The sequence below is a fragment of the Pleurodeles waltl genome, chromosome 11 (assembly GCF_031143425.1).
Source record: "Pleurodeles waltl isolate 20211129_DDA chromosome 11, aPleWal1.hap1.20221129, whole genome shotgun sequence".
NCBI lineage: Eukaryota > Metazoa > Chordata > Amphibia > Caudata > Salamandridae > Pleurodeles > Pleurodeles waltl.
The window spans coordinates 53,193,487-53,218,548 of NC_090450.1; the positions used below are offsets into that span (position 1 = coordinate 53,193,487).

Here is a 25,062-nt window from a genome sequence, read left to right on the forward strand (position 1 = left end):
CAGCACAACAGTAAAAGGTATGTGTCTCATAAGCATTGAGTATATTTTCCAACTTTATCTCAGACCTCAGTATGAAAGCTAAAGATTCAGAATTTAAGCGCGAACAACTTTTTGTTAGTTGAGCCAACTGCAAAAGAGGTGTAGAACTGGCTATATTTACTAGTTTTCCTATTAATAGGTAAAGATCTGATCATGTTGTTGAAATCGTCTACAAGTTGGTAACACTTTGTTCAGGGTCAGTCACCCGGTGTAACCTATGGTCAGCAATGTTCATAGCTCCCTCAACATGTTGTTGCATTGAACATGAAGTGAGCCACAAATCAAGCACCGTCAGATCAGGTTCCCCCAATTGATCCATGTGAATATCAAAGTAGTCTGCATTCATAGGTTAATAGTGAGCAATAGTGTATTCAATTAAAAGGTCAGTGAAATCATGTGGAAAATCCAGCTTAGAATCAGGAGTTTGAAAAATACACATCAGGAGCATTTGATATGGAATGAAGTTTAATGGTCCATATTTCTGAATCGTTATGGGAGGGAAGGATAAATTAAGCCAATTTATTTGAGACAAAAGGAGCTACCCCACCCTCTCTGTCAATATCAATATACTGATCTAATGAATGGAGTGGCCGCTTTTATTTATGCTTCCAAGTGAGGATTTAGCCATGTTTGTGGGCCAAACAGCATGTCTAAACCAAAATCATTAATCACCTACCCAGTATCAAATGTGTGTTTAGGGCTAGACAGAACATTAATGAGTCCAACATTAGGAGTAGTTAGGTAGGTCTGGAGTAGTATAGGAAGTAAGGACCTTGTAGGTGTAAAAAATGCACATGGAACAGCTCATACTAGAATTATATTGTAGGGCAATAGACTTTTATAAGTGTGTATGATTGTATTATTAACATACGTATAAGTGATCTAATTCATTCTGCAGGTGTAATGCGTTTTATTGAAAACTAATATATTTTCATCTGATAAACTAATTTGAGTAGGAGAGACCTGAGATTAGCTACTGCTAGTATTAAAGGATCAAATGCCTTAAAAATGCCATGGTTTGGATGATAAAATGGACTGACAGGGCATTATGCGACAATATGAGTGTGTTCGTAATATTGAGTCTCACTATGAGTTTGGTGGAAAGGGTACTGCTGTCAAATGGTATGAGATTCCCCGGCCGCCAACTTGGTGGTCTGCCTGCTGAATTATGATGTTGGCTGGTTGCTGAGCGAGAGCCCACCGGAGTCCCACCGACTCCGCCAGCCATTTGCTGATCACCTCAATGGTGGCATGGGGAAAAGCAGCTGTCAGAGGCTGGTAAGGGCAAGTTTCCTGCCATCCGGATTACAAAGTGCCTTTCCCTTGAGCCGACTGTGGCAGGGAGACCACCTGCTTCAAGACAGCAGAATCAAAGAAAATGGGGTGCAAACTCACCTATTTCCTTCTTTTCCCTTCAGTTTCCAATGTGAACCCCTTCGTCCAGCGCCCCACTTCTCAGCAGCAACCTGAGCCCAATGAAGATGACCCAGTTGGGGCCGAAACTCAGGTAAGTAAGTTTTGCACTTTCTCCCATTGACTGGACTGTGCACATATGGTCCAGACTCCAGAAATGGAAAAGTACTCTTACAAGGTATTTTTTCACATACGTCATGCATATACCTGCATCGACGCATATGAAAAATATTCCCTGAATTGCTAGCTGCGTCCTGGGCTGGTCCCTTGACATCAGAAACACTTCCGCTGTGCCAGCGGTGACATCTAAATATGGCGTGCGAAAGACCGCTGAGTCCATGGAGTGCTTGGGACCGCCACCGCAGTGGAATGGCGGCGAGTCCACCAAACTCGTAATCAGGCCTATTATCATTATTGGAGTTAGGATAGTGGTTTTGGTACTTATTTTGTTGAATTAAATTGGCCTACTAGATCATATTAAGCAGATCTAAGTTGAGACCAGGAGCATCTACAGATTTGTACGAGTGTGGACAGGCATGGGCAGGTACAAACAGACGTGTCTTTGCATTTAAAGGTGTCCTCTTTTCTGGACAAGCTCAGTTGGATCGATTAGGGCAAAACTGGTCTTGAGGTTCTTGTGTTCCAGTTCAAAGAGGACCTGGCTTGGCTCTTTAGGCTGGAATGTTCCTACTGGAGTAGGATCGTGGTTAATTTGCATATGGCTGGGTCTAATCTGAGGTGGCATAGTGGGCAAAAAAAGATGGACTAGGATACAGGCCTGTTAATTACCAGTAGCTAAGATCAATTCGAACATTCCACCCATTCACTTCTTTGTATACTTCACGGATCAATTAAATGAAAGCGTCGGGTAAAAACTCTGTGGAGAAACTGACACAATGTTATACCTCGGGTAGTCTTTATTTGGGGATTAAGTTAAATGCAGATGTAGCTGTATTGTCACTAAAGTGCCAGTGCAAATGAAAATATGAGTAAAAATGTAAAATTAAAATCATAAAAAAACGACACTCTAGTTTAAAGGAAAATTGATGAAAAGTACTGATGTATGCCTCATATGTGGGACAATTCCTGAAAATGAATTTAAGCCAGTGAAGTTTATGAGCTGTGCAAACAATGTGTGAATTATTACACCAAATCCTAGCACAGAAGTACCCGCAACTGAGTAGGCAGCTGGACAGCGTGGAACTTTATCCAGATGTAAGTTAAATCAAGATGAACCTGAGATATTGAACATAGGAACTTATACAACACAGTTCCACGTGCTGTAACCCGTTTGAACTATTTGGGTATTAGACCTCCACCTAATTATTGATCTTAAGAGATGTAAATTGTAAGAAAGGTTTTAGATAAACCTTTCTCTTAGTTAACAAATGAGAGGGACAGCCTATATCTATTGTTGGAAGAGCTCATATAATTGAACCCAATTACCTACCGAAATGAATGTGTTATTTTAGGGCAAAGTCTATTTATCTCCAACCCTCATTCTTTAGGCACATTGATGCTGTGATTACTTTTGCAAGGGGACATCAAAAACCTTGATGATCGCTATGGTTTTTACAACTGTCAGTGGTTATAGGAGGTTCCCTAACATCACATTTTATTATTGTGCTATTTTATGTGAGAGACTCACTAAGATAAATGTTGAGTAAAAAAATTCCCCAGTGGTTCTTGAAGTAAATTTGTACAATGCAATCAAGCTAGTACAATAATGCTACTCTTATCCATAATACCACTTCAATCATGTTAAATATAAAAATATCTTTGATCTTAGTAATATATGTATGATATTATGAACCATTTTCAAGTACCAAAATATCATGGCTTATTCCTCGTTTGAGATCATTTGTACACTTAAATTCTCATGCTAAAATGTAATTTTGACCCAGATATATTCAGAAGGTATATTTAAATAATTTCATCAGATTAGGGAAGAATTTGATGGCCCCAAACCTAGTTCTAGAAATATTTGCAGATATGTACCATCTAAAAGCAAAAAAGCAATGAAATAGCATCTGAATACTTACTGGGTATATATGTGAGTGCCTGTTAGACAAAGATCCATAAACAACTTCTGGCAATTACAATATCATGATGGAGGTAGAAGAGCTACCTATTTGGGCACAAACATGGTAGGGCTGGCTGAGAGGTAGGATAACCCCGACCATGTTTACACAATCAATAGAAAAATACCACACATTAACCAAAATGTTGAAATATTGTATTTGGCATCACCAAAATATATTACATTTTTATATTTCACCAGCCAAGATTACTGCATTGTTCACTAACATAGTAACCCTCTTGCCCAGATGTAGATCAAGAGGCAGACCAGGTATATATGTTTACCACAAGCCCTGTAATATGACCTTTGTGGCACACGGTGTTTAATAGAATTACATTTATAGTGGGGTTTTCTATTGGTTTCGATGCTGTATTGAGTATGATGAGATTCATTAGGGATGTCAAAAGTAACCCTAATTTTCTGGCTATTCTGATTACACACTTATATTTAAGTTTGCAATTGAAGACTATTATGCAACCAAAAACTAGTATGTGGGAGGCAGGAGTGTTAGACAGATATACTATTCATAAACAGGCAAATATAGACAAATTTGAAGTATGAAGTAGAAGGCCTGGGAAACCACAGAACATGAGTAAGTCCATAAATATTAAGTATGTCTATCAAGATTGTGATGACTGTAATGAACTACATCTTGTATTCTTTACTGACCTTGTTAAATAAAACATATCCCATTGTCAGGGACATGTAACTAGCTTTTGATGAATGGATTTGTATTTATCAATCATTAGTATGGATTCAAACAAGCTTTTATGTGTTAACAGTTTCCTCCTGTGATATATGTGTCCATTTCTTACTGTTTTCTGATGAGAAAGCGTTCCCATTATTTCCAGACACATGTGCAGCTGTTCTGAGCCCTGGAAAATTGTCGCCATATTTTTCATCAATTAAACGTGGAAGAAGTTGGGAGATTTCACCTGTAAAGTTTGGTAAGACGATTAGTTTAGGGTACAGAGAGAAAGAAACTACTTTGCTTTTGTTGATAATAATTTATTTTATCAAACATTTTGAAGCAATCTTCATACTACTTATGCAACCAATATCGGTTTGTTCACATATACCTACTAGCCCTGGAAGATCCATATGACCTATAGAGTCCACAAAGGTTCCATCTTGTCCCCCATCATCTTCAACCTTATAAGGAGCCCATTTGGGCTCTACTTACTGATGCTTGAATGAAATTCACCAATATGCTGATGATACACAACTCTACATTACAGTCTCCTCTGTGCCAGAAATCCAACGCCTCATATACTGCCTGCACCTTATCCATCAGTCCTGGATGTTCAGCACCTGCCAGAAACTCATCCCCACCGTCACAGTATTCCTGTTAAGTAGACCACACTTGTCTGAATGGCATGAAGTATGATAGATTCATACCCCAATGTCTCTCAAAGGGAATTCGCTTGGATTTAATCTGGATATTAATGTCACCCATAAGAAAAACACTGTAGAAAAGCAAAAAGAGCCTGGTACCAGCTCTCTTTAGTCAATAAAGTGAAACCATTCCTCCCGGAAAGTAACTTCAGAACTGCAGATCAAGCTCTGCATTTGTATGATAGCGATGTGCTGCGACATGGTCTCCAAGGCTCCACACTGAGCCCCCTGATGAGCATCATAGACACTGCTGCATGTCTAATCCATTGCCTGAAGAACAGTCAACCACATTATAAATGGACTGTCTCCCTTTGCCAGCCACTCCATGTTTAAAAAAAGCTGCACCATTTACAAAGCTTTACCTGCAACCCCTCCTCCCATCTGGCTGAGGAGATCGCCATCTCTGAAATCTCTTGGCGAACCCACACCCAGGACACTATCAGAATAAAGGAAAAGATGTGCAAACAATTAAAACTATAAGGCAACACTCTATTTCCACCTATGCCCCAGGATGTGGAACATCATCCCTGTCTCCACCCCAACCCTGCACTAAAGTGAAGGAGCAGAAGGCTCGCCCCTTATATAACACTACAAGCTAGCCACCCTGTCAATTATTTGTTTACTGTTTCTTTGCTTTTGATCCAGTACATCACTCTGCAGCCTTTTGGCCAGGTTGTGCTTTACAAATACCATAGACATGCATAGTCTGGCCAAACAAAATACTGCTACATAATTCATTTGTGCATTTGTTTTGTACCCTGCTGCAAATGTGGAAAAGCCCCAAAGGGCTAGCGTCAAAGTGAGGGTGTTAGGTGGGATTGTAGCAGAAGGAATCATGTGTTTTCCTCATTGAGGAATGCAAATCAAATCAAACTAACAATGCATACAAAATGTTAACTACTACACAAATTAGACTGTGTCACGTGTTTTTAACAAGTGGCTGTCAATTGTTAGAGTTGCTTTCCCAGTTCTTTCATGCTTTGGGAAAAACTTCCAGTTTAGAAACATTTTGGAGTTTAAATTTGATTTCAGGTTCAGTTGTGGGAAAAATTGATGGGTGCCTGTAAGCATCGTACTACTTAAAGAGAGCAAACAAAATAGGACGTCAAAGAGCGCTACAGAAGTGGATCCGATGGGGCAAGATGCAGGAATGGATGTAAAGTGCCAGTCGTGTTGCAAGGATGTCAATGCCCTGCCCCATTAGGTAATAATAGACAAACAGAATAAGTGTGTAGTAGGCCCCTCCACTCAGGCCTCTGCATTTATGGCCTCATTTTGTATGTAACTGCAACAGTGTTCCCTTCCCACCAACATAACAGTCCACCCATCCAATTTGGAGTTGGGTGCACCATAACTTTGACGACAGCACATACGAGGGAGACTCCTCCGTTTCCATCGTGGTAAAACCCAAAGGCTTGGCTGTACGTCCTCCCACCTAATTTAGAGGTGCAAACATTCAGCCATTTTTCAGTGCCTGGCACAACCAGATAAAATGGGGCGGTAAGGGGCACTAAAACCTACTAATTGCCCCTAGGCCATGGGAGGGAGCTTTTTCCTTTTAATTTCCCAAAGCAAGTACAGCTTTGGGAGCCAATCCTATCACGTCAAACACTTTAGAATAGGGCTACCAGGGAAGGAGAATGATTGATTGATTGGTTGATCTACTATTCAAGTGGTCGGTTGCTGCCCAATGCTTTCTCAGTGCCAACATAAAATATTGTAGCAGTGATCAAACAAGACCTTGGGAGGCTGCAACAATCCCACTAGATGAACAGATAACATTTGATAGCCTTTTAGAAGGATTATCAGTTATGTTTATTTATCTTAGGCTAAAATTGAGTTCCTTCCATATTTTAAGGGCTAAATATCTAAATGATCTACTTCCATGCTGTTCTTTCACTTTTCTGGGGATTTGCCGGGGTAGTTGGCCAGGGGACTTTATGGATTTCTGTAAGCAGGAGTGCTTCAAGTGATTAATAGCCCTCTGAATGCAGTCAGCCATACACAGGTAGGTTTATGTAGTTGGAGAAGGTAAGAGGGCTCCTTCAGAATGCAGCTATACATTTTCAATTGATGAGGTCCTATGCTCTCTTCATTTGGGAATGGGGCAATAAATATGGATGACCACTAATATTCATATACTTGGATATTATTCCACATGTTAATAATGTAACAGCTCAAATGTTTCCACATTATGGATACAGCACTGTATCATGTTGATAATAGCAAAATGTTTGATACTTGCATCTTATAAACATTCCATGGTCTGTGGCTCAGATGGCATTTGGCATCATCTATACCATATGGGGGAGCCCTTATACCCCCGCTGTACCTTGGCAACGTATCAATTCTAAAATATCGATATACAGTGGGGATAAATACATATACACTTTATATCTCAATGAAAATATCAATTAATCACTTAACAGAATGTGATCTTTTCAATCTTATTAATTACTAATATTTGTCTCTCTTTGTCTCAATCTACTATTTCAAATGAATGTAACAAAATTATACACACATCTTAATCACATGAAATATATACAAAACAAACTATGAACTTCTCAGTGCTTAATATATGATGGTTAGACATATGCCACTTGGTACTCAATGTTCTAAAGGTCTTTTGCACTAACAGCTTCCAACAAAGTTTTAAAATGTAAGCTGCTGAGCCTTTTTCAGGCAAGCAGTATTCCAAATGAGGTAGTGATGATTAATACCGCCATTCCTAGGCACTTGTTCTTGTTGATTATTTGCGGTATATTCCCATTCTCATCATTTCATGGTTCCAAAATTCAAAACACTCCTCAAATAAATAGTCGACGCGTTTCCGCCTTTCAACTTATGCCCTCCTCAGGACATCAGAAGCAGTACCTATATATACAATTTTAAGGTGTATTACTCTTTAATCCTAATTCACACAGCAACAAGACAGTTGCCACCAGGAGCTCTACGTACCCTATTCACCATTCTGTCTAATCCACACCTTATCAGTGTTCCCATCATTGTTCATGCCCAAATCTCATTGACATACAAGTGAAATCATATTCAATTTTTTGCATTCTGTTCCGAGTCCAATACAGTAATACACTTTTACTCTATTATCCCAAGTGGTGAATACTTGCATTACAAATAAATTAGAGGAACTCAGTGTGTCTAATATCACACACCCTTTATATATTGTGTATACCCTCTGTGCTCCGTGACTTATTTAGCCATGCACATGACTTTTTGGCTGACCTTTATATTAATTTAAAGACAAGCATGTTCTTTTTAGCAAGACCTCTGGCGACTCGGGAAATCCTATCGGCTTTCACCGTTGTCTGGCTGCTTATGCTTTTGTCTCCTTTCACTAGAAACATCATCAAAGATTTTTAAATCCATAAATTGCATAGCTCAAAAATACTTACTCTCTCTTAAGAGTTATGTTTTAGTTTACATTCATTATTTGCTTTTCCATACGATGTCCCGGGACCACCGTCACCCCGGTGTTCCTTGCTGCACATAAACAATCTACAACAGTGATCTGGTAAATGCAGCACGCATAGAAGTAGCAAATCATAATTTTTGAATAATTGTTTATGTGCAGGAAGGGACACCTTCCTGCATATAAACAATCTTTCACAGCCTTTTACTCTTTCTATGTGTGCTGTATAATGCAGCACACATGGAAAAGGCAAAAACGAGGAGGAATAAAACATAGCTCCTCCTTCTGTCATGCTAACTCCACCCATGGGGTGGTGTTAGTTTTTGGCGCTGCTTCAGATTAATGTCTTCTTGTAAATCTGGGGCAGCTTCAAAAGCAATGGGTGTTGCTGTGGAATGCTCACAGCAACACCAATTGCATGCACCTCTGACACAGAAAACTGTGTCGGAGGGGCCCGTATTTTCAAGGTGCTGTTAATTCACAAAAAGTGGCTTAGCGGTGCCTTGTAAATGTGGTACACTGCACAGGGCCACTGGAGCATCACAAAAAGTGATGCTCCAGCAGCGCTAGGGCCTTATAAATCTGGCCCTAAGTTTTCTCACCATCTTTTCGGTTACACATCTCTACTGTCGAAGACCATTGTATACAATACAAGACAGCCTCTTGCTTGTGATTTGGCGGCTTTCTTATGTATCTCATCCCCCTGCTCTTATTTGATCTCTTTTCTTCCTATTCTTGTGCTTGTCATCTGAATGGATGTGTTGTACCCTTTCACTGTTGACATCAGAGAACTACTTTTTCATTTGTGTTTCAGCAATCTGTGGTCGTGCTTATCTTTGATTGCTATCTTCCCTCACACCTCCCACAACAGCTCTGTTGCTTCATCTTTTAATATTAGAACAAGCTGCCCTTTATCAAACAGGATCATTCTAAATAGGAATATCTTAAGGATTTTGAGGGGCCTGGGCCAAACGTATTTTGGGGGCCCTGTTTGTAACATATTTGAATTCATGATTCACTTTCAGCTCTTTCATGCTCTCTTTGGCCAAGTCACTGACACTGCACAAGTACACTGATCCAAATTCTAAATGTGTTTACATCTAATAGTCATGGATAGTGATGTGTGTTTTCAATACTGAAACACAGCAGCAGCTCCCTAATACTACTGAAAATAATCTCTGTGACACCCTCCCATTTTTCATATGTGAGGTCCTATTTTGATCTAAAAGAAACTCTTTTTATAAAAGTTGCATGAACCTTAAACACATTCCTCTGCAAAATGTCTATAATAAACTCCCACCCATCACCCACATTAAAAAATAGAGGAAAATGGTATTTAAACAATGTGTTTAAGAATTATTCAAGGTCATCAGGGCATGACTCTCTGCAGAGTTGGCTCTAACAGGCCCCCCCTGAAAGGCTGGGGAACTGGGCCAGAGTGCACTTTGCCCATGCCTTAAAAACTCTCTGATTGTAACAAATAAAGAACATTTCATTGCACAGAATAAATGTACTTTCTTAGTATCAGCTGGGTTTTACTCTCTTGCTTCTTTCAGAACATCCAGGAGGTGCCACAATATCAAGTACCAACCTTATAACCCTGATTTGGCTTAATTATTTAGCCAACAGAAATAAATACAAATCATTAGAATATCTCAATTGACTATGTAGATTTATATGTTGCAGCCACGCCTTATCTTAGCTCTCCCATCTTCGAAAGCATATTCAAGTTTTTGCCAAAGCTCTGTTCCACTTATCATAAGAAGATTGTCAAGGAAACTACTTTGCGCATAGCTCTCTCACTTATGAGGCTGAGGGGACAGTGGTGTTAAGTACACCTTAGGGCACCTATGGACCTCTATTATTGGCACAAGGTAATATTCCATCAGACAGCAAATTCCATTGCCTGACTCAAGGGAGCCATCTAGTGCGGGACTGCGGTACTGCACCTTTGTGTAAGAATCCTCAGGGACTAATGCTTATCTAATAAGGAACATTAAGTATCAGCTTGCTGTGCTTTACTTTAGTAAACGGCTCTTGATCTCTTTATTTCGCAAATGGTTGGCGGCAAGTATCATTTCTTGAATTTAAAATATTGTTCTATCTTTAAAACATACTGCAATGGCAAAACTTCACTTCAAACATATTGTTTGTAGTTCCCAGCACAATTTACGTGATGGGCACTAGTGTTGGAAGAAAAGATAAGCATTTATTTGACAAGTATTACATATTATTTATTTAAGCACATGTGCATTTCTGTGTAAATTCAATCGAGATTACTATAAATTCAGGATCAAATACAGACGACTATCCATGAATGCAAAGAAAAAGAAGGGATAAAATAAAAGAAACTCAAAATGTACTGCACTATTCCATTGTCGTCTTAAGGGTGGTTTACATGAAATGTGTGCTGTCGCTGAAAGTTAAGTTGCTTGTACAGTAATTGCAGAACAATACAATTATATTCCCAATCAATTGCCACATCTGTCAACTTAAAAATAACAACTTTTTATACACGAATAAGCAAGGTTTGTCACGATTCCTCCAAATTATTATGAATTCTACCATTGAGCCAAACCTTTCCATCTCTTTTAGAAAGACATGATTGCATTTTACTCATGACCTAAACTTACAATAGGCCTTCACCACATTCAAAGAAATAATGTGGACTTGAAACTGTATACATTTTCAAGAAGTAGGCCTTAGGCAAAGTTAACAGTAGTGTTTAATTTAAAACAAAAGAACTAAACTATGTCAATACTGATGGTACTCGATTTATGGGGGAGTCCATGGGTGGATAAATGGTTGTATGAATACAAAGATGAGTGATCAAGTGGATGAATGATGAGTGGTTCAGTGCATGCATGGAATCATTCTGTTCTCCATCTATCGGTACATCCTGGCATTCACAAATGTGCTCAACATCAATACAAAACCCATACACACATGTTCACCAATCACGTGGCACTTTCAGGTATAAATCAGGGGGCTTATTTACAAGAATGTGGAGCAACGCAGCGCATAAGTGACCTTGCTGCACTGCCTACACCACAAGGAAAGGGCGGAAGTGCACTGTATTTACAAGATATGGTGCATTTCTGTCCTTTTCCCCTGCGCTGGTGCACAAATTGCTGCCTAGAGCCAACCTAAGCACCCTTAGATCGTGGTGTAAGGGTGTCTGCGTGGTCAGCAGGACTGTTTTCATGCCGAAAGGGGCACCTTCCTGCACAAAAACAATCCAAATAGGAAACAACAAGGAGAAATAAAAATATTTTCTCCTTGTTGCACCTGCCCTTGTGACGAGTACAGTTTTGATGCATTCCCAGGTTTACAGATTCTTGTAAATCTGGAAATGCATCAAAACCTATGGGTGTTGCATGGGAACACCCACCTCAACGCCCATGGTACGCCTCCCTGAAGCAGTGTAAGGCAACACAGCGACTCGTTCTGCATTGCCTTACACCATATCTACAAGGCCAACAAAAGCATACAAAGTGGCTTTGCGTTGCCTTGTAGCTATGGTTCTGCACTATGTGCTGCCGTAGCGTCACAGAAGGTGATGCACCGCGGGGCACAGGGTTAGTAAATATGACCCAGGTCTATTGGCTTTGCCCGTCTTCATTTCAAACTGCACATATCTCATTTTTGCCTATTTCTCCCTCTCTGACTGTGACTTTGTTATTCCAATATGTTCATTCCTTGATGACTCTAGCTCGCTGAGGCCGACAACCAAATTATTTCTGGGGTACCTCTGGCAATCATTTCCCTTCTTATAATGTTTCCTCTATACCCTTGTCAGCCTGAATAAAAAAAAAAATTTTGAAAAGTATTTTCAAAGTATAATTTTAAAAAATGTAGTATTTGAAGTCATACATTTGAAGGTTAGAGGTAATCCATACAAGATACGAGCTTATGCCTATCATTTTCACAAAATTACTTTTTTTGAGGGGGGATAAACCTGAGACTTTACGTGGACCTATAATCAGAGGATTTTCATTTTAAGCCATACGAAAATGGTTTGTCCATGTGACGAAAATCAAATTTTCTACATTACCTAAAAATGTTAGGTTACATATTCACTGTTAATTTGCTCACTGTCCCCATCATTTTTACCTCTAACATTAAGTGAGTCAATTGGGTATGAAAATCATTCAAAAGTACTTTTTTAGTAACCAAAAAGGTATAACACATGTTTAAAGGCCACCTCCCGTAAAGGCCACACCCATGTACCCAACGTAATTGTACTTTAAAGCAGAAAATCGAGCAGTGGACTGCATTTTCCGTGGCCGTAAGATTTATGTTACGTTTTTGCCATGATATGTGTACCTTAATACAATAAAAGCCATTGCCGATGATGCCACATATTTTCTACTCCAAAGATACTTTAAATATTGATGCCATGCTGAAATTGTTTCATTTTCATACTTTAGCAGGTTTCACTACATTCCTGAAGAGAAACCAAAAAGATGAGGCTTCATATCTTTTAATGGCAGTGAACATTATTTTCATTTTATGAGATACATTTTAAATATATTCTCATAGTTAACTAAATAACTATACCTCTCACTGCAGACTTTATGTCAGTCCGGTAGTTCTTCAATAATATCTGTAAACATAATGGAAAGAGTACATCAGTACTTGAATGTGGAATGCTAAGAAGTATTACTGATATTGTTCAAATTCGGAATATTCTGATTTTCTTTATTGTCCTACAAAGCAATGAACAATTTTCTTTTGCTTTAGAATTGTGCGTTCAGCTCAGAAATGATTATGTAAATTACTCGCCCACTTTCCGATAATCTGGTAACTAAAATGAATTTGCAAGATATTATTGTTAATTTCCAATGTAGCACAACCATTTGCAGTAAACAATATTGTTCAGTACATTGAGAAAACCGTATACAAGCAAACATAAAGAGAGCACTCAGTTGCTTCATTAGTGAATTCAATTTAAGTGAGCTGACTCAGTCACTCATTGCTCGACTGTGTGCCCACAACTCATGTACTCATGTCCGAACCAATATCATCCAATTTAAATTAACTTCTCAGTTTGATACGCCCTCCCACCGTTCTGTGAACATAAAATTCACTAGAAAAGTATAACAGAGACGAGGACATTTCTGCTGCATCACTGTACATCATGATGCAGTAGAATGTGAAAAGGTAAGTTGACCACCTACCCCCTCAGTTCTGTGTGATGGTGGTGGACTTTTTGTTAAAATCACTTTTCTAAAACATTGCTTCCAAGAAAAACTGTTTTTCTTTGTAGTCTACCAGTTTGATCAGGACACCTTTTTGTAAATGATGACCTTCTTTAGCATCTTTTGGTTTGATTTAGTTTTTTGAATATCAGTTTTAATTAATTTCACTTTATATACACGCACAAACACACACAGACACACACACACAACTATAGGCTCACGCACATACACATACTCAGAAACATATATGCAAAACTACTCCCTGGCACTTATGACATATTAAAAGGTATCACTGATGACATCACTGATGACATCTCAAATGATATCGATGACCACTGATAAAACCGTAGTAATATACAGCACAGTGCTACTGTGAGTATTCATGTGAAATGGAAATAGTGTAAGCCTTCACTATCCACAGTGTTGTTATAAATTATGTAAGTTCAGACTTAGAAGTGATTTTATCAATGATATCACAGAACCTGCCATCAGTGATGTGATAGCTGAGGTATTCAGTAGTTCAAGGCAATGTCATGAGTTATAGTTACTTTAGCGCACAAGTTATAATTACTTGAGGGAATTATAACTGGTGGATTTCCGTGGTTTTGTTGTTTTAAAATGGTATGTTTTAACTGACATTTTAACCTAACTATAACACCCCTTTAACTTTGTTTTCTCCATGAATTTCTTTTTTTAACATAAAGTGAGATATCCATCACTGTGTATGGCATGGTTTTGGGAACACAACTTCCGCTGAGTGCCCAACTCCCCGTTGCACACAGCCACCGCCACTGCCTGACTTTGTCATGTAACAATATAAAGGGAGTCATTTCATTTGACAGAATTACTGGCTTTGCAGAGGGTCAGAAGACGAAAATATATCAAGCAGTGGGCCTGTTGGCTTTGTCAAGGGGTCAGCACATCAACATGTTATACAGCAGATCTATTGACTATGAAATAGTTACCAATAACTGTAATCAAACGTCAAATTAATTTATGTACAAATTCACAAATTGCAATATTTAATCATAGTGAATGTCACAAACTATTTTTAATAAAGCATTATTTAAAAACAATAAACAAATAAATGTCTTTGAATCTTTTTGCATCATTTGTCAAGCCATGAAATGCAATCATAGAACCAACCACAAAGGGTCCATGTACTCCAGCTGAAAACAATACATCTGGGAGTGCTTTAAAATTATGGTTAGCTCTCTAGGGGTCATGGATTTAACAACCATTTACAACATTTTAAAAAACTTGGTGGTGCCCATGCCCTGTCATGGGGCACCACCAGGATCCAAAAATATTATTAAAAAGCCATCCCTGGGCATCATAGAGAGCTCCTTTCATAGAGCAGTAAATAATAAATGAGCAGCTCCTGCTGTTCATTTATTAATATTTATTTTTCTATGTATTCAGTTATTTTTTGGGTGTCCTGGTCCCTCCTGGGGCACCCACACTTTATACTTTGGGGCTCAGGAGGGTGCCCCAAGGTCCCTGCTGGCCCCCCAGTGAGCACACAAGTAGAAGTGGGTCATTTCTTTTTTTAACCCCGGATGTCTTGGTGCCCAGCCAATGCAGCTACATATTTTGTTAATTTAAGAGCCATGGGAGGAGTCCCAAGGCCCCTATTGTCCCTGCCAGCTCCTGAGCCAGCACTCATCACAGGTGCAGCAGCAGCCAGCTCTTACCTTGCTCTTGCCCAGACGGGAGCAGCATTTTTCTGTGTCCTTTCGGGCTACAACAAAGTTGCATTCCCTGCCTGGGAGAGTGTGGGCAGGGAATAAAAGTTACATTCCTTGCCCACACTCTCCTGGGGGGGGGGAAGCAGTTTTCCAGGGCATGTTGTCTATGGGGCTGATCTACAGCTTTAGGAGGGGGCCCCCAACACCCCTCTCTCCACAAAAAGGGCTCAGTTGGAAGGAGTCCCCTGGGCCTCTCCCAGGCACCTTGATTATTGTTTATTCCCCAGGGCATGAGGGCACCAGGGTTTTACACAGGCTCGGTGAAGGGGACCACATGTCCCCTCCCCAAATTGTGATATAGGACATGGGGATGTGGAGGATGGGCTCAGAATGGTGAGCACCAGACTCCTCTATCCACAAAGTAACTTATTGGCCTGGGAGATGGGGTCACAGGGTCTCCAGAAGGCTAGGAGAAAGGGGCAGCATGCCCATTACCCACATAACCAGGCCTTGGAGGTAGGCTATCCCTGCCTCTGTATATTGTTTAACCTTTTCCTTTTTGCAGGATAGGAGTCTGAGTCTCAGATCTAATGTCAACCAATCAGATCATATATTTTGTTCTCTTAGGGCCATATGTACAATCACAGTTTCCCATTGACATAGAATGGGAAAAACCCTTTGCTAGATCTGGCCCTTAGACCCATGAGTCCTCTGCAGCGATACATATACATAAATTATACCCTTAATTTCTCAAACTCTCCTGAACGGATTTACACCAAATCATGCTTTCTGGACAAAAATCTAGATTTCTGCCAATTATGGCATATTTTTGGTCAGTCATTTAGGCTGTAGCTGTCAAACTTTCCTATGGAAAATTGCATGGTGAAATGAGTTTTGGAGTCCCTCCCCTTTTTCTCTGCTCCTGCCTGATGGATCACTTCAAAGCTTTCAAGAAAGCAGCTGAGGTGGATTTACTTTTTTCAAGTGGACGAACTGGTGTTCATTGTGATTTGAAGAGTCCATCATCCATCTCTTGGAAAATAGCTGTTTCAGCAATGCAGTGAGAGCTCAAACCAAACAATTAATGATTTAGTAGGGGGTTGTTGGGAAATTAGTACTGTAATTGGATGACCATTACTTTTTAATTGTTTTCTAAAAGAAGGGAAGGGTAAAATGAGAGTGTTGACTTTGTGGAAGAAAATGGTAAGTTAACCTAGTTTGTGTCTGTCAGTAAAGATACTTCCATGAATGAGGGGCTTAGGTACGGATTTTATACTGCTGGAGGGAGTAATGCCTCACTAGTATGTAGTGGTCTTGAGTGTAATGATGAGAGGTTTGTGATGGTGAGTGAGAATTTAGTCCACTTGGTCATAATCAACTGTGCTGTTGATGAGCACATTGGACAGTGAATGGCTGAATATTGCCATCCAGTAGTTTGATTTCGTTTATCTTACAATGAAGAACTGTGGTCCTAATTATGAGTGTGGCGGTCTGAGGAGTGTCACTCATGCTGGAGGTATGACCCCCCACACTACAGGCGATCTGACCACCCATTTACAACCTTGGCGGTCGGACCCACCAGGAGACCTTCCCCACTGGGAACATCGCTTCTGACGTGGTGACAGCAGTCTGAGTTGTACTCAGCCAGGACGGCGCTGAACTCAGCACGGTCTGGCTGATTACAACTCCCCTCACCTCCAGCCTTTCGATGGTGGTTTCAATGGCATGGAAAGGCTGTAGGGTCCCCCCCACCCAAAACCATCAGAATGCACACTGTCTGTTTTGCAGACAATTCGCATTCCGAGGGTGCTGGTTTGCATCCTCTGTAATACGAGATAGCACTTGGCTCCTTTAAGGGAGTCAAGTGGTATCTCGTAGCACTTTTCCTGCTGGCCAGACTAGCAGGAATGCTCTATTCCAATGATCCCGCAAGTCAGACTGGTGGAAACATTGTAATAAGGCAGGGGGACACCACCACCATGGTGGTAGCGTCCTCCTTGCGAGTTTGGTGGGCCCCCGTTGGGACAGCCAAACTTGTAATGAGGCCATTATTAATTGATGCTGCATTTCCCGTTAATGATGATACCAGAAGGCTATGCTAAACAGCTGAAGCAATGGTTGACAGCTTTCAGTAGTGTGCTGATCTGTTGAACGCATCTGTTCAACACAGAGACAGTTTTTTTGCAACATGAGTGGGTATATTTCATAGAGGTTAATATTATCTGGGAGTAGAGAGGCTGGTGATACCTCTTCACTCTTCCTTAAAAGGCATGTATGTAGCATATAGAGTGCTTTGCAGATGCATGTTGAGCTATGCTTCCGAGGGAGGGCCCAAACGATGTGCTTTTAATGCCAGACATCAGTAATAAAGAAGAAAGAATGTGCAAGGGAGGAGAGGAACAGAGAAAAGAAGGGTGCTAAGTGGCCTCTAAATCCCTCTGTGCAGCATTTGGCCTAACTGTTAATAGCATGCACTAGTATGTGGTAGAGTGAAGCAGGGCTTGTGCGCTCTAAGTTCTACGTACCACTCCAGACATGATATGATGAGTTTGTTGTAATTGGCCTTTATCATAGGTGACTCCATGGCCAAAGAATATGTTAACATAGTTTTAGGGTTTAAAAAGTGTGTAGAATTACCATCCATGACAATTAATATGGATTTTGAGAGAATAAAGAAATTGCAAATTATTCCATCAATCTTATGTTAATTCTGATCAGATACAATCTAGTTAAACTATATGGAATGTGCATGGTATTTATGGCATCCCAAAGGTACTTATACCACTTGGAGGGCCAATATGTGAAAGAACTTGACATGTATCAGTTAAGATTTATTATACCAGATACATTGCCTTTATATTTCCAATGTGGAAAGCATAGCATTTATGGAGAGAGGGGAGACCATGGTAAGTCTTACAAAGGAATGTGTGTCAATTTTATTTATTGGGGTTTAGTGAAGGTGTATGATTTAGGTCCTACCTAACTACAAAGAACACCAGGGTGCATTACAGAGAACTGTACATTGGTGTGCATTTGCTCCTACATAATTCTGTATGTGTATAAATGATATAGATAATTTTATTTCTTTGAATTTATAAAACTTTTTAGTCAAAGTGTTATTCCCAAAAATATAACTGTGAAAGTATTGTAGGAAAATCAAGTTGAACCTCTTATACATGTAAACTTCAGCACAAAGAGAATAAAAAAGTTCTCCAAAGATATTTATTTGACAAGGAAAGCTAAGACCTGTTTTCATTATAAAGAAAGTGAAAGACAAAGAACATCATGCAACTCAGTTCTAAGCTTTTGACGTGTAATGGGAAATACCTGAACCAAGAAGGAGGCATGGGTAGGCAGTTGAAAGGGCTGTGACCATCCAAGCGAAGAACATCTGCTGTGTCATGTGGAGCAAGTGCAGATAATTAGGGACAAGAGGCTTTGTGCATTTAAAACGATGCATAAGTAATGGACCTGAAAGCTATTTGAGATGTGGAAGAGGTGTAAGCCAAATATATAATGTGTGAAATGAGCTAAATAAACATCAAGTTAAATGTGAATGGAAGACTAAAGAATACATTGAAGCAGAAGAAGAGGCTATTGCAGAAGATATGCATAGAAAGAACTGCAATTAGTTAATATCATGATACCCACATATGATAACCCGAATATTTTTCCCCTTTCAACTTCAAACAAGTGGTATTCTTTTGATAAGCAGGTCATCAATTCAATTACGTTAGGCTGATGATATAATTTATGTGTGCAATGTTAATCATTAGCTAATGCAGTGAAACGTAAGATAGTCCTCTGCAGAAAGCAAAATATGAAAACTAATACGCAAATATCTAGAAGAGATTCTCAAAATGTTTCTAAGTTTGATCTTATAATTGGTACTTTTTTCACTAAGACTCTCAATTCAAAAATAAATTGGTATGTTGCTTCCATGAATGTTATGCAACATATTAAAATATTAAATCTAATCAAAATAGATGCAACTCTTGACTGGGTGTTGCGTTGGAATCCCCAATTTGAATATAGAGGAACAATGTGTGGGTATTTTCATGCCATTTCAATTGAATCTCAATCAAATGTGAAATGAAATTAAGGCAGATTAAAAAAGTTAATGTAATCATGATGGAAAAGATTCCGACTCACATGACGCATCCTCACGATGGAGGATCTGCCACTGCTAACATCTGTGTTGGCCTACATTTAACATTATTACCAAATCCCCAACCTAGTGAGGGAGCTGAGAGGCTCTTTTTCAGGTCACTACCGCAAATGTCCTTCACTGCTAAGGCTCAGGTAACTCTATGGCATATGCTGAATCAATTCAATTATGCACAGCCCCAGGCATCACTGTACCCTAGAGGGTTCCTTTGCTGTTGCATCAAAAACAATTACCTTTTATTGTGCCTAAAAATCAACAACAAATTCTAACTGATCTTTTTAATAGTGTTCCATATGATCATATAATGTATGGTTGACTTGACATACTACTGAAAGAGCTGAAATATACCTCCACCATCAGCCATACCTGTTGATTTTTGCATCTTTGTTATTTTGAGCACTTATATGTTGAAAGAGCAGGCATAATTGGTCACAAATATGCCTGAAACACCATTTCAAAAATCCTTAAGAAACCTCTGACAATGGCACAGGGATTGTCTCATGGTACGTGGAACATTTGGTATCAATTTTGTTTAATTTATTGCAAGACAATAGACCTTATTATGTAGTCTCTATTCTTGATGTTTATTTAAATAGCATATTCAAAGCCCATACCCCTGCTCCTATTGGCAGGAAGTAAACAACATAGACAAAGGACTCCACGAAGTATAAATAGATGTAGTATGTAATTAGCCTCTTTCTTTTCTTTCTGCTACATGAGTTAAGTGCTCCCTCTGAATTTAACCAGGTTTTGTATTGAGTTGCATATCTAAGGGCAAGCGCTATAGGCAGCTATCTGACCATTTAGATTTTTTTTGCGGAAAATATTTATATATTGGTTTGTTTGCTATAGATATGTAATATGCAGTCAGGCTGTCCTGGCAGATTTTTACTCCTGTCGAGTGTTTATAATCAATTACTATCAAGAGCTTTATGGGAACAAGCTCAACAGTTTTTATTGATTTTTTTCTTCCCTGAAAGTGTTCTCCTAAATACTCTCAAGCAGGGGACGAGGAGTGTGTTTACTTGGTAACTACTCAATGTCTGGTTGTCCTGATGCAGGTTAAGCTTCAGTATAAACCTCAATTTAACTTTTCAGTTTTGACTAGGGATACATTGAATTCACACACAAAGTAGGAGAGTAAAGAGTGCTTGGTTCATATAACATTTGCTAGTTTGAATTTTTATTTCAAGGTCTTTTTTGAAGCTGTGCATTTAAAGAACTGTCAAAGATTTGTTGAAAAGATAATCTGATATTTTTGGATTATATTTGGGTTCAATTCACTAAATTATATTTATCAATGCTATTGTGCAGAATGGATCGCCTGCTTTAGATTTCTTGAGAGCCAGTGATGAGTCATCAATTGTTGCATCCAAAATAAGAATTTTGATTTTAGATGCAAAATGTTTGTGAATGTGGTAATGTATGGCAGGGCCCATTACAGTGCTTAAGTTTTAAATGAAGTGTTGTTCCCAGTTTTTTCCTTAGGAGGCTGCTGCACATCTAGCAAGGCCTTTTCTGAACCCTTCATGACTCTAAAGCAAATGCAGCCTACTAAAACCTACTAAACTACTGGCCCAAAGCACCTTAATGTCTGAGACCAGCCTCATGGCAGCTCTACAATTAGGATAGCATCCTTCATACTGTATGTACATGGGGTGATGACATAGGAAAGCAAGAGTGTTGCATTTGTTGCACGTCGTTTATTGTTAAGGACTATACTGAAATCAGACAGGGAGTGATCTGGCTCACTTAAACTGCTCTCTAAGTAAAGGCAGCACTGAATGAGAATAGTGAAGTTGGAGAGGCTGTAAAGAGTCCTGGTCCTTTGAAAATTGTGCCATGGTGCGCATTGGCAGTCACAAATGGAGTATTGGTCAATTGGTTGTAGTACATTTTAAGCTCTGAGGTTTTAAGGCTCAATTATTGTCATGGACAAATACACTGCATGTAATCTGACCCTTGTGTGGCTAACATATATCTAGTTTGTGAGTTTCTCCTCTTTTTCATAATCAGTAATAAGCTTGTCTTGTAGCTGCATGCTCACCAGCATCACTGAACTACAGAACCTACCATTTTGGCACTGGTTAGAGCGATTCTGGGCAAATTGTTCTAAATGACCATATTTGGCATTATTTCCTCCAAATTTTCCATACCTGTTTGGTAGCATATGTTTGCAGTGCACTTTACCCTTGTTAAACAGGAATAAAATCACTGTGCCACTTTTAAACATACTTACAATGGATTATTTCTGACTGACATATTTAACTTGCCTATAAGATCCTAGTATATAGTGTAAAACTGCAATCTGTGCCTGGAAGCTAAATACCACTTACAGGCTTCAGCACCTATTGTGCCATCCACATAGTGTGCCTGTGAACCATGGCTTGAGATCTACCCTGTGTAGCCTAAATGCAGCAGCCTAAAACCTGAAGTCAAGCATGTCAAAATAATCCTTTTTTGATAGGCAGAAAAACCTGCTTTTGAATATTAACAAGTCACCCTTGAGCATACCTTTTTGCCCACAAAGCAGGGGGGTGATATTTTAAAGTGTAATGTGTGCAAAATTATAATTGGAATGTTCCTCCACTGACTAGCCCCCAAAAGCATTTTTCACTGGTAGAGCTGTTGCTAGAGCCTTGAAAATATCAAACTAAAAGTTATAAACTTCAGAATGTAGCTTTTGACAGGAAACTGCTAAGAAAGTCAATTTGAATGACTATTTATCATATTTATTCAAATTCTAAATCATTGGTGAAGTTAACTTTTTAATAATTATTTAGGGAAAGTGACTTTTAGAAAGTTACCTTCTCCCTGAGTGCCACGCCTGGTGGTAGATTTGATTACCTGGCTACCAGCTGCCCAGTGCAGAACAAAGGCTTAGCCCTGGTGATGTGATAGACAGGAGTGGGGCATTTGATCCTTTTAAGTTCAGGAAGGACAACTAGGGTGGCCCCATGAACTTCATTAACTTGAAAGAGACAAAGGTGAAACTTGCCCATCCTTACTTTAGGGTAAGTGGAGACCAAAAGAAGGAAAGGACTTTGTCATCAAGACCCACACTGGCCATGCTGCCACCAAACCCAGTGTAAAGAAAGATACCTTGGGTGGAGTAGACACTGGGAAGGGGACAGCTAATTTCCATGAATACAAGGGCACTGCACAAGCAAGGAAGGATTTCCCCATCATAGATTTATGAGTGAGGTGCACTATCTGATTATATGTACTAAGCCAAACATGATGTGCTGCAAAAGTGGAGTAGATTGTCGCCGGGAACTATTCCCCCACTGGGCAGGGACTGTTTAGTAGTCATCTACACCCACTAGCCAGTGATAACAATAAATGGCACATCAATGTACACTCCTCTGAACACTTTCTGCACCTGAGGAACATCAGGAGAGGACTAGACATGCTGGCTAACATCTGAGAGGAGCCCAAAAGGACTGTCCCTGCTCCCTCTTGCACTCAGGACAATGAAGTGCACTCCAAGGATCAGTTGGCTGACCTCCTGTGCGGCCACAGAAACACAACAAGCTAGCTGCAAGTGGCTTTTTCATTTAAGTTACCAGTTGACCAGTACCAACTGGATCTACTCTAGACCTAGTTGGTGGCCTCTGCTTGAGTGGCTCCTGTCCCTAAGAGCTCTCCCTGAGGTCCTGTGAATCTTAGAAGTGACCCAGAGCAGCAGCTCCAGAAACCCTGAAATGTTGGAACTTAGGACATTTTGGACTTTCAAGACCACCAGAGCCATCAGCAGGACCTCAAGACACAGGTGATTTGGAGTTCACCCTGACAAGTTTGTTATTATTATTCTATGATGTGGACGGATATGCTAATTTGGGGCTTTTACTCATTCCACACACTTCAATGGAAATGTTCCACTAGGTTTCCACATGCAAAGATGTCAGCTGAAAAACCCAGAAAAAAAATGTATCTGCCCAAAATCTTGTAGCACTAACAGAAAAAATAGAATAGGGAGCACTCTTCCTCACACTCCAGCATGCAGCCAGCCCCAGTGCATCATGGTAAATACAGTACAAGTTAATTTTATATCCATAAAGCAATCTGTTGTATTTCGCCTTAGTAGGAGCAGCAAGTGCTGTTGATCTCTGGACACGTGTTTCTGGGTTTAGACCTTCATCAGCAGAGAGCAGCTTTGCCTGTGGGGGTGCTGGAAATGCTGCCAAAAGTCCTCTCAGGTTTATGTACCACTCACTGGCACGCAGGTGCTTCAACCACAGCTCGTCAGCTCATTGGCTCAGGGAAGCCTTCTTAAATAGGAAACATAGAAAGGGAGCACTCTACCTCACACTCCAGCAAGCAGTCAGCCCCAATGCATAATGGTAAATGCAGTACAAGTTCATTTTATATCCATAAAGTAATCTGTAAAGTAACCTTAGTAGGTGCAGCAAGTGCTGTATATCTCTGGACACGTGTTTCTGGATTTAGCCCTTCATCAGCAGAGAGCATGTTTGTCTGTGGGGTTGCTGTAGCACTAACTCAAGAATCCTGGGACACCTGTAAGGAAGTCCTTGTTATTATACTTGCACCCTGAAGGCCATGAGGTGGTGATTTTCATTTTCCACAAAAGGCTCCATATGCTATGAAAAGCAATCACATTATAGGGTGTGGACTTGGGTGAAACAATGGCTGATGCTGTTTAAATATTCATAATCTATGGTTTATGAGTAGCTGCCAGAAAGACCTAGTTCAAAGTTCACTCTTTGTGTTTTACTAAAAAAGCTAGAGCCAAGAAATACTATTCTTTTTCCTCGACTCTCACACAACACTACTGTAAGCAGCAAAGCCACTTGAACTGTAGCGTCAATCAGCTTTCTGGCACTAATATAACTTAGTGTCAGAAGCTGACACAACTGCAGCATAATTAATGCTTTGCATCACAGAATGCCAACAACCTGTAAGTATATGCCAAGGGAGTATAACAGTGGAAGTAACAGAGCAAAAAACCCTACTATTTGGTGCCAGTAAAATCTAGCATGACCCAGCATGTCCTTAAATGAAACCAGGTGCAAACAAGAGAAAGCAGAATATTGTGTGATATTCCCCAGCCTAACCTATCATTTCCACAAAATCAAACATGTTGCGAACTTTTCTTTGGGCACTTGTCATTGTGCTGAAATTTGTTCTGTAGGGGTATCTTGAGTTGAAATCTCATGCTAGACACTGCTTGCTGTGCCCATTACAACGCTGAGCCTCCCATAAAAGACTTTTTTTGCACAACCTATGAAATCATTGGTAGGTGACTTTAAGGGGCAAGTTTTTCAACACCGCAAAGTCGAGCGAAGTGATGTAAATTGGGGTAAAGTGTTAAGAAAGTATTTACTTTCCAACCAATACAGTTTTGTGCAAGAAACACAAAAGTAAAGTAACACAAATATTGCTTTGCGCTACTTTGCACCATGAGTACTACATGGGCGTTACTACACTACCACCCACGAGTTTTTGACAAAAAGCTTGATCAACTAAAATTGTTTCAAAAAACTTTGCACTAAGAAATGAAGTCTGACTCCTTGAGGTAGGCCCAGAGATTGAGACATCTTTTAATTTCTTCAAACCTTCGACACATTGCATTAGTGCTAGTGCTAGTGCAACAGCACACGGGCAATGTGTGAAAAATGTCAAGGTTTGTC

General features: G+C 39.8%; 1 protein-coding gene across 1 annotated transcript in view; it reads right to left on the reverse strand.

The window, feature by feature from the left end:
• TNFSF10 (TNF superfamily member 10) overlaps positions 1-25,062 on the reverse strand; it is a 101,948-nt gene that overhangs the window by 39,559 nt on the left and 37,327 nt on the right. Inside the window, exons 3-4 of the mRNA XM_069213042.1 lie at positions 12,915-12,960; positions 4,348-4,467 (exon numbers count right to left, since the gene is read on the reverse strand). Coding sequence (XP_069069143.1) covers positions 4,348-4,467; positions 12,915-12,960 — 166 coding nt within the window. The remainder of the gene's footprint in view (positions 1-4,347; positions 4,468-12,914; positions 12,961-25,062) is intronic.